The sequence below is a fragment of the Carcharhinus amblyrhynchos genome, chromosome 15, assembly GCF_965287045.1.
Source record: "Carcharhinus amblyrhynchos chromosome 15, sCarAmb.v2.hapA, whole genome shotgun sequence".
Classification (NCBI taxonomy): Eukaryota; Metazoa; Chordata; class Chondrichthyes; order Carcharhiniformes; family Carcharhinidae; genus Carcharhinus; species Carcharhinus amblyrhynchos.
The window spans coordinates 78,206,457-78,217,246 of NC_137338.1; the positions used below are offsets into that span (position 1 = coordinate 78,206,457).

At 54.7% G+C, this 10,790-nt stretch overlaps 1 protein-coding gene across 1 annotated transcript; it reads left to right on the plus strand.

Moving 5' to 3' along the window:
• Positions 1-4,527: 4,527 nt before the first annotated feature.
• LOC145353496 (serine/threonine-protein kinase pim-3-like) lies at positions 4,528-9,829 on the plus strand. The gene is made up of 6 exons (XM_080204303.1): positions 4,528-4,675; positions 5,329-5,435; positions 5,794-5,844; positions 7,306-7,672; positions 8,357-8,533; positions 9,400-9,829. The coding sequence occupies exons 1-6, from the start codon at positions 4,615-4,617 to the stop codon at positions 9,570-9,572; spliced, it is 936 nt and encodes a 311-aa protein (XP_080060429.1). The 5' UTR covers positions 4,528-4,614; the 3' UTR covers positions 9,573-9,829.
• The last annotated feature ends 961 nt before the right edge of the window (positions 9,830-10,790 follow it).

Here is a 10,790-nt window from a genome sequence, read left to right on the forward strand (position 1 = left end):
GAGGGAAATGGGGCATGGGTTCCAGATGTGCTGTGAGAAATCACCCCGGCTGCAGGGTGACCAGGGTGTGGGGTTCAGCGCTGACCCCTTTAGCCCTTCCCCATAGCCGAGGGATCTGACCCCAGCTCCCCATGTTGAATGTTCAGGGTTGAGAGAGATCATGTAACCTCTCCTCCCTCCCCCGGATCTCCTGCTTTCTCCCTCCTGCCCTTCTCTCTTCCCTTCACCCTCTTACCCCCCCGCCTCTTTCTTTCCACTGTCCTCCCTTCCCACCGACCCACCCCCCCTGCCCCAGTCCGCTAAAAAGGGGCAACGGTGGGGAGGGGGCAACCAATGAAGTTGAAGCTGGGTATTCCAGCTGTTTCCAGGCTGAGACTGGTGCTTGCTGTTCCCAGCACTGGCTCATTTCCCAATGTGTGCCCCCGCCCCCAGGCAGGTGTGTCTCCCTGAGGTGTGGGCTCTCCGGTGGGGGTTACAGGGCAATGGCACCTGTCGGCGTCTCCGGGAGGGTGGGTGAGCGAGCGGTTTCTGTGTGTGGCTGTGAGCCGGTTTGCTCGGTTGAGAAATGTCCACCCACCATCTCTGCATTCCCCGATCTCCCGAACTCTCCCAGCTCCTGAGCGACGGGAGGCCGATGTCTGAATGTCGTGGGGGACTGCGGCTGAGGTTCAGGTGGCGTGCAATGCAAATCCGTAATGCATTGGTGAGACGGAACAGGAATTCCAGCCGTGTGTTAACACCTGAATGGATATCTCCCGACTCTGCTTCAACCAGCGAGAGGAATGGAAAGGCTCAATGTTTGAGAGGCTCTGAATTAACTGTTGTTGCTCTGACTGATTATCAAAATTGTTTGTGGGCATCACATCGTTATTTTCTGTTGGTTGGAGATGAATCGTCCATCACGGTGGGATTCACAGTTTGCAGTGCGTGAATGGTGGATCAGAAACATCAGCGGAATCCGTCTCTCCTTCCTTGCAGCCCCCCCCTCACATCGAGTATCCCCACACAAGCACCGAACTGCGGGAGGGTCGGTGCTGAGAGGGAGCGCCGCAGTGCGGGGGGGTCGGTGCCGAGAAGGAGCGCCGCAGTGCGGGAGGGTCAGCGCCGAGAGGGAGGGCCGCACTTGCGGGGGGGTCGGCGCCGAGAGGGAGTGCCACAGTGCGGGGGGGGGGGTTGGCGCCGAGAGGGGGGGGGCCGCACTTGTTGGGGGGGGGGGGGGGGGGGGTCGGTGCCGAGAGGGGGGGGCCGCACTTGCGGGAGGGTCGGCACCGAGAGGGAGGGCCGCACAGTTGGGGAGCCTGTCTTTGGGGATGAGTCCTTAATTCCTACCCTCATAGGTGGATGAGAGTTCCCAGAGCTTTGAGTAGCGGGGGTGAGGGGGATGAGAATTCTCTCCATAGGGCCCTCACCTACAAACATCAGGTAAACATGAGCTAGACTATTTCCATCGCCCTGTCCCTGGAAGTGAATTGTAAAATCACTGCTGTATGTGGGAGCTTGCTGTGCACATGTTGCCAGGTACGCAGCAAGGGGACAGTGATGTTTTGACTTTGCGGGAGGGTGTTGTCTTTGTGCCAGGTTTATACCGGAGCACCATGAGCAGGGGTTGAAGTTTCTTCTTTGAAGGGATATTTCTGGTGCTGGAGTATAACAGGATGATTTACAAAGCTGCCATCAATTGGTCATGACTCCTACCCTGCTTCCCCTCAGCACACGGGCAAGGGAGCAGCATCTGTGTGTGACACACGCGCTGGTCAATAGCCAAGCTGTGTCGAGGTCTGTTAGCACCCTGGGAGATGTAATCAGAACCTTTTTTGTGTTTGGGGGGGGGGGGGGGAGGAGTACTGGGAGGGCTCCCTTCTTGCACATGGCATCCCTAAATTGCGGACCATGCTGGAGGGGGTGGGGGACTCCAGGATGAGTTAGGCAGTTCCTGCTGCCACCAGGAATTTATCGAACAATCGCCAGCGCCCCAGGTTAATGATTCTGAAGTGTCTTCCCCATCTCGCCATCTCCTATTGCAATAAACTCTTCAGCTCTGGGCTGGTTGTCGCTGTGTTGATTTTCACACATCTCTCAGGGTTGGCGAGGCCATTCAGCCCCTCGCACTCAACACTCCCTAAGCCGCCTCAATTCTCTCTCCCTGGATACGAGTCCCCAACAAAAGAATCTAGTGCTTGGGGTTGAAATCTCTCATTGCCCCTGATTCCATCCCCAAACCCCTGTCCAGCATCAAACTCCATGGACCCCTCTCTAAATTTAATCTCTCACCACCTGTCCCTCCGATCCCTGTGTTCCCTCGACACTTATCCCTTCCAGTGTGCTCCTGCCCGCTTCCTCCACCCACCACCTGATATTTAAGATAAATCCCTGTTGTTTCCCCGTGATGTCCTAACTCCCGTTCACCCATCAGCGCCCCTGACTTCACAAACTTGCACTGACGCCCAGTCTGGAAAAGACTCTTGTTTTAAAATTGACGTCCTCATTTTCAAATCCTTCTGGGGTCCTCAACAATTTCAGTAACCTCCTCCAGCCCCTACAACCCTCCCTATCTCTGTAACCTCCTCCAGCCCTCCCTATCTTTGACCTCTTCCAGCCCCTACAATCCTCCCCATCTCTGTATCCTTGTCCAACCTCTACAACCCTCCCTATCTCAAAAGCCACCATCAGCCCCTAAAACTCTCCCTATCTCTGTAACCTCTTCCAGCCCCTACAACCCTCCCTATCTCTCTAACCTCTTCCAGCCCCTTTGACCCTCCCTATCTCTAACCTTCTCCAGTCCCGAGTCTTAGAGATTACAGATTGGGGAGGCTGCAGATTTGGACAGGTTCAGAGAGTGAGAAAATGAAGTGGCAGATGGAATACAATGTGGAAAAGTGTGAGGTTATGCACTTTGGTAAGAAGAATGGAGGCATAGACTATTTTCTAACTGGGGAAAGGCTTAGGAAATCAGAAATCAAAGGGACTTGGGAGTCATTTTTGAGATTCTCTTAAGGTTAACCTACAGGTTCAGTTGGAAGTTAGGAAGGCAAATGCAATGTTAGCGTTCATGTCAAGAGGGTGAGAATACAAGAGCAGGGATGTACTTCTGAGGCTGTATAAGGCTCTGGTCAGATCTCATTTGCAACCTAAATTTTGAACCCCATACCTGAGGCTGGCTTTGGAAAGGATCCAGAGAAGGTTCACAAGAATGATCCCAGGAGTGAAGAACTTGTTGTATGAGGAGCGGTTAATGAACTTGGGTCCGTACTTGATGGAGTTTAGAAGGATGAGGGTGGATCTAATTGCAATGTACAGAATACTGCGAGGCCTGGAAAGAGTGAACGTGGAACGGATGTTTCACTAATGGGAGAGACCAGAACTCGAGAGCACAACCTCAGGTGAAAGGGACGATCCTTTAAAACAAAGATGAGGAGGAATTTCTTCAGCCAGAGAGTGGTGAATCTGTGGAACTCATTGCCGTAGAAGGCTGTGGAGGCCAAGTCACTGAGTGTCTTTAAGACAGATAGGTTCTTGATTAATAAGGGGATCAAGGGTTACAGGGAGGAGGCAGGAGAATGGGGATGGGAATAATATCAGCCATGATTGAATGGTGCAGCAGACTCAATGGGCTGTATGGCCTAACCCCCTCTCTCTGTCACCTCCTCCAGCCCATATGACTCCCTTATTCTCTCTAACCTCCTCCAACCTTCCCTAACTCTGTGACCTTCCAGCCCCTGTGACCCTCCCTATCTCTGTAACCACCTCCAACCCCTGACAACCTTCTCTATCTCTAACATCCTCCAAGCCCCAATAACCCTTCCTATCTCTCCAACCTCATCCAGCCCCTACAACCCTATCTCTGTAACCTCCTCCAGCCTCTACAACCCTCCCTATCTCTGTAAAAGTCTGAGGTCATGTACCAACTGACTCAAGAACAGCTTCTTCCCTGTTGCTGGCAGACTTTTGAATGGACCTACCTTGCATTAAGTTGATCTTTCTCTACACCCTAGCTATGACCGTAACACTACATTCTGCACTCTCTCGTTTTCTTCTCTATGAACGGTATATTTTGCTGTATAGTGCTCAAGAAACAATACTTTTCACAATATGTTAATACATGTGACAATAATAAATCAAATCAAAATCCAGCCCCAGAGATAGAGGGACACAGAGAACAGGGATAGAGTGAGAGAGAAAGAGACAGGCAGAGAGAGAGGGATACAGAACGGGGAAGGACACAGAGGGACACACGCACAGGGTCGAATTTCTGGTCCTGTATCTGGAATTCACCACAACGAGTTCTTAGAATTTTGCGGCACAGGCGAGCGCTGTGATTGGTCTGAGCGTCATTTCAAAAGACAAGGGAGGAGGCTCCTGATTGGCCGGAATTTTGATACACGCGGAGGGAAACCGAGGGGCTCCACCTAAAGTCAACAACACAGTCGAGGGGAACTCACAACTCAAACTCAACAACCGAGGGGAACTTACCTCGAGTCTCGCTCGTATCGGGAACCTTCGCACAAGGATCCACTCGCTATCGGAAACCTTCGCACTTACGGCAAGGGTTGACATCTCTCGCTCTGCTTTTCCTGCCTCACAGAGAACCTCTAGCTGCCCTGTCTCTCCGAAGCTATGCTACCTACCAAGTTCAGGACAGTGTGTTGTCAGCCGACTGCTATTAACCCGCACCCAGGTACCAACCACCATTTGTATTGTGTGTTCCCCCAAGCACTCACCTGGGGGTGGTGGGGTGTTTTCCACTGCTAGTTGGTATTTGGGACGTAAGTGGGGATTGTGATGTGGGAATGGGGTGGAGGGTGGGGTGGAACAGGAATTGTCACAGATAGTGGGATGGATGCACAGGAAGAGAAGGCGAGGGGCACCGGCCAAGAGATGGACTCGGGGAGGCTGTTGTGGCCAGGCAGGGGGGGAGGGGGGGGAGGAGGTAGAGAGATGTGGAGGGAATGGATGATCATGTAGAAAATCCAAGAGAAGGGAAGGAGAAAAAAGCAGTGTAGAGAAAGAGGGGAGAGAGACAGACAGAGGGGAAGACAGTGAGAGAGAAAGAGACAGAGGGAGAGAGAGACAGAGGGGGAGACAGAGTAAGTGAAATAAAGACAGACAGTGAAAGGGACACAGACTAAATGTGTATGGTGCTGGAAAAGTAGGAGTTAATTCTCATTAGGTTTTAGGGGTTAGGCAGAGGGAGCAGTATTTGTGAATGAATAACTTCATATTGGTACAGTTTGGATTTCTGTATTTTAATGATGTTGTTAAACTGAGGCTGGGATTATTGAGTAGAATGTAATTCCCTCTCTCTCTCTCTCTCTGACTTGCCTCCTGCAGTGAAGGGCAGAGAACCTTTCGACAAGCTGTACAGACTGGGCATTCAGCTGGGCAGTGGTGGTTTTGGAACAGTTTACTCCGCGGTCAGGATCTCCGACGGGACACCGGTGAGACCCAGGGATCTTCTTTAAGTAACGACATGAATGCAAGCACACACATACACATATACACACATACACACATGCATGCTCTCTCTCACACACATACAATCATCTACGAGCTTTCATTTTAGTGCAATCATTTAGTAAACACAAGTGTCGCACTCCGAGTGCGGTGGGAGGAGTGAGAGAGAGAGCTGCTGCAATTAGCAGAAGGAAATGTTTGGGTCTGGTGGAGGTTTGTCTGTGGGTTGGAGGTCGGAGTGAGGGCTGATTGTAAATGAAACTTGATTTAAAATGTTGAAACATTGAAGGAATGTTTAAAATCAGCTCGCTTGGTTAACCTGGGATCCTGTTTCACTGACAGGTGGCAGTTAAATATGTGGCCAGGGAGAAGGTGATAACATGGGGGCGTCTGGTAAGTTTCCAATAACATCAGTCAGGGTTTGTGAAACTGACTCTGTGTCAGTGTGAGTGTGAGTGTCAGTGTGTCTGTGTATGTGTGTATTAGTGAGTGCGTCTGTGTGTGTGTGTGTGTGTGTCAGTGTCAGTATGAGATAGTGTGTGTGTGTCAGTGTGAGATGTGATGTCCTGATCAGAGTTTGTAATTCAATGCAGTGTGAGTCTGTCTGTTTAGCATTCAGTGTTTTTCTGTGTTTTGGAGTTGTATTTCCCACCCTCCGATCACAATATTCTTGACATTTGCTTTGTTTTTACTTCCGTGACGTCTGTCCGGAGGGAAAACCCCGGGAAATTGATACACAACAAAAAATATCATAGTTAAAGGTGAACCCACCGCCCGGGGCATCCCCTGCAGCTGGAGCTGGGCTGTAATGTTGGGTACTTTTTCCTGTTCAATTCTCACACCTCACTGTGTTTCTGCCCCCTCCCACACTGCCTGCTTCATCTCACCAACGCCCCCCCTCCCCATTCCCCAGATCCTTCTATTCCTTTCTCCCCCCGTGTGTTTATCCAGCTTCCCCCCTTTAAACACATTGACACAATTCACCTCAACCACTCCCAGTGGGAGTGACTTCCACACTCTCCCCACTCTCTGGGAAAGAGCTTTCTCCTCAATCCCCCCTCCCACCCCATTGGATTTATTACTGATTGTCTCAGATTGACAGTCCCACTGACAGTTCTCGTTCCCAATATATTAAAAGGGATCATGGAAACACTGGGAAAGGTGCCAAAATAGAGTTAGCATGACACTGCTGCACTCCCTCAGCACTGACCCTCCCGCAGTGCGGCGCTCCCTCAGCACTGACCCTCCCGCAGTGCGGCGCTCCCTCAGCACTGACCCTCCCGCAGTGCGGCGCTCCCTCAGCACTGACCCTCCCGCAGTGCGGCGCTCCCTCAGCACTGACCCTCCCACAGTGCGGCGCTCCCTCAGCACTGACCCTCCCACAGTGCGGCGCTCCCTCAGCACTGACCCTCCCGCAGTGCGGCGCTCCCTCAGCACTGACCCTCCCGCAGTGCGGCGCTCCCTCAGCACTGACCCTCCCGCAGTGCGGCGCTCCCTCAGCACTGACCCTCCCGCAGTGCGGCGCTCCCTCAGCACTGACCCTCCCGCAGTGCGGCGCTCCCTCAGCACTGACCCTCCCGCAGTGCGGCGCTCCCTCAGCACTGACCCTCCCGCAGTGCGGCGCTCCCTCAGCACTGACCCTCCCACAGTGCGGCGCTCCCTCAGCACTGACCCTCCCACAGTGCGGTGCTCCCTCGGCACTGACCCTCCCACAGTGCGGCACTCCCTTAGCACCCACTGTGAGGATGTGGGCACCTTGATTATCCATGTTGGCAGCAATGATTTGGGACGGTAGAGGGTGGGATTATCCAGGGGCCTCCTGTGCTGACCGTCTCCATGCTTTTCCGTCCACAGAACGACATTCCCGTGCCGTTGGAGATTGTCCTGATGAAGAAGGTGGCGTTCCCGGAACACCGTGGAGTGATCCGACTGCTGGACTGGTTCACCCGGCCTGACGGCTTCCTGCTGGTGATGGAACGGCCAGCCTGCTCCAAGGACCTGTTTGACCTCATCACGGAGCAGGGTCCGCTGGGCGAGGAGCGGTCACGCACCCTCCTCCGTCAGACCATTGAGGCACTGCGGCACTGCCATGCCTGCGGGGTCACCCACTGCGACGTCAAGGACGAGAACCTCCTGGTCGACCTCCGCACCGGCGAGGTGAAACTCATTGACTTCGGCTCCGGGGCTTTCCTGCGGGACACCGTCTGCACCAACTTCAACGGTGAGTCTCCCTGAGGGAGCGCCGCACTGTGGGAGGGTCAGTGCTGAGGGAGCGCCGCACTGTGGGAGGGTCAGTGCTGAGGGAGCGCCGCACTGTGGGTGGGTCAGTGCTGAGGGAGCGCCGCACTGTGGGAGGGTCGGTGCTGAGGGAGCGCCGCACTGTGGGAGGATCAGTGCTGCGGGAGGGTCGGTGCTGAGGGAGCGCCGCACTGTGGGTGGGTCAGTGCTGAGGGAGCGCCGCACTGTGGGAGGGTCAGTGCTGAGGGAGTGCCGCACTGTGGGTGGGTCAGTGCTGAGGGAGCGCCGCACTGTGGGAGGGTCAGTGCTGAGGGAGCGCCGCACTGTGGGGAGGGTCAGTGCTGAGGGAGCGCCGCACTGTGGGAGGGTCAGTGCTGAGGGAGCGCCGCACTGTGGGAGGGTCAGTGCTGAGGGAGCGCCGCACTGCGGGAGGGTCAGTGCTGAGGGAGAGCCGCACTGTGGGTCGGTGCTGAGGGAAAATGGAGGCGCTCCCTCAGTGCTGACATCGTGGTGGGGGATTGGGTTGGGGGTGGGTGTCAGTGCTGGATTTTTTTGGGGCAAGTTGAGGATTAAACAATACAGAGTGGGGTAAATAGTTTCAGGGTGAACCTTGTTTGATTTTAATCTCATCTCCTCTTTGCCTCTCTCTCTCTAACTGGAATGACAGGCACCAGAGTGTACAGCCCCCCGGAGTACATCAGCCAGCATCACTATCATGCTCGCTCTGCCACCGTGTGGTCCCTGGGGATACTGCTCTACGATATGATTTGTGGTGACATCCCCTTCGAACGAGATGAGGAAATCCTGGCAGGGGAGGTCCATTTCCCTGCTGGTGTCTCGCATGGTAAGTGGCTGGCAGGGTGGGTGACAGCGGTTTGCTGGATCAGGAGGCCATTCAGGCCTGCTCCCCCATTCTATCACATCCTGTCTCCACAGCACCAGCTCCCCATCTAGCCCCTTGCCCACCTCCCCCCCACCCCCCTTGTTGCTGTGAGTAACTTGGCCTTGGATATATTCAGTGAGCCGCAGCCCCCTCTGGGACGGAGGGGGAGGGGGAGCATTCCACAGACTGACCACCCTCTAAGAGAAGAAATTCCTCCTCACCTTCCTCTTCAATGGGAGACCCCCTCATTCTCAAACTGTGTCCTCTGTACTAGATTCCCCCACACGAGGGGGAGGGAATCATCCTCTCAGAATCCACCCTGTTAAACCACCCCCTCAGAATCTGAGATGTTTCACTAAGATCCCCTCTCATTCTTCTAAACTCCAATGGGTTCAGGCCCTGATCTACTCAACTTTTTCCCCATAAGACAAAAAAAACCCCCCTTCACCCCAGGAATCGGCCCAGTGAACCTTCTCTGAATGGCCTCCGATGCGAGTAGATCCCTCCTTCAGTAAGGAGACCAGAACTGTTTGCAGTACTCCAGCTGCAGAAACACCAACTCCCTGTACAGCTAGAACAAGACTTCCCAACTTTTATACTCCATCCCCCCTCGCAATAAAGGACAAAATTCCCATTTGTTTTCTCATCACTTACTGTATCGGTGTGATAACACCTTTGGGATTCATGCACCAGGACACCCAGGTCCCTCTGCACCGCAGAGTTTCACATTCCCTCCCTTTGTTTCGCCATCATTTCTTGACCACGATGAGATTTTTCCTTTTTTTTTAACGGCTATTTTCTGTTTCTCTCGCTGCTTGCTTCCGCAGAGTGCCAGGAGCTGGTAAGGTGGTGCCTGTCCAAGCAACCTTCCAAACGGCCCAGCCTCGAGCAGATACTTTGTCACCCGTGGCTGCAGAGGGAGTCAGCCAGGCACAAAGCCCTGGGCGTGTGGGTGCCCGGGGGAGAGTCGGAGAGCAACTCCAGCGAGGAGAGCCCGTAGGGAGCAGAAGGGCTGGACACGGACACTCCCATGTTGCTCTCGCCTCTGTGCATAAGGAGCAGGAAGACACTGAGAATGGGCTCGCCAGATTCCCAGTGAGAGAACGAGGCGTCGATAGTGACTGATGGTCCCTGAAATGGCACTTCATGGTGCCTGGGATCTTACATCTCTGACTGAGAGGAGACAGGTCTGCGTCTCGGGTTTAATGTCTTGTCTCAAAAGGTGGTGTCTCCAACAGTGCGGCGCTCCCTCAGCACTGACCCCTCCTGCAGTGCGGCGCTCCCTCGGCACTGACCCTCCCACAGTGCGGCGCTCCCTCAGCACTGACCCTCCCACAGTGCGGCACTCCCTCGGCACCGACCCTCCCACAGTGCGGCGCTCCCTCAGCACTGACCCTCCCACAGTGCGGCGCTCCCTCAGCACTGACCCTCCCACAGTGCGGCGCTCCCTCGGCACTAACCCTCCCGCAGTGCGGCGCTCCCTCAGCACTGACCCTCCCGCAGTGCGGTGCTTCCTCGGCACTGACCCTCCCGCAGTGCGGCACTCCCTCGGCACCGACCCTCCCACAGTGCGGCGCTCCCTCAGCACTGACCCTCCCACAGTGCGGCGCTCCCTCAGCACTGACCCTCCCACAGTGCGGCGCTCCCTCGGCACTGACCCTCCCGCAGTGCGGCGCTCCCTCAGCACTGACCCTCCCGCAGTGCGGCGCTCCCTCAGCACTGACCCTCCCGCAGTGTGGCGCTCCCTCGGCACTGACCCTCCTGCAGTGTGGCGCTCCCTCGGCACTGACCCTCCCACAGTGTGGCGCTCCCTCGGCACTGACCCTCCCACAGTGTGGCATGACTGGGGGTTTAAGTGCAGTTTGATGAATTTGCAGGGACAGAGATAATGAGAAGTTACTTTAACTGACCGCCTCCCATGGCTGATCAGCCATCACCATCCATCCAATCAGAAATATGTCTCTTTAAATGTATATCTAACTTACGAAATATTGTAACTGTTGAGTGGTGACTCTGAGGCACGGTTCCCAATTTGGGAGAAAATATACTGTTTAAAATTACCCCCTTCTCTGCCCTCTGTATCCTCTTATCTCCCCCTATCCCCACTTGTATTACAGTTCTGGAGGCAGTGGTGGGGGGGGAGGGGGGAACGTTGGGCGATTTCTCTCCTCGCCTGCACTGATTTGGGCAGGTTTACAGATTCGAGGGGGGTGACAGC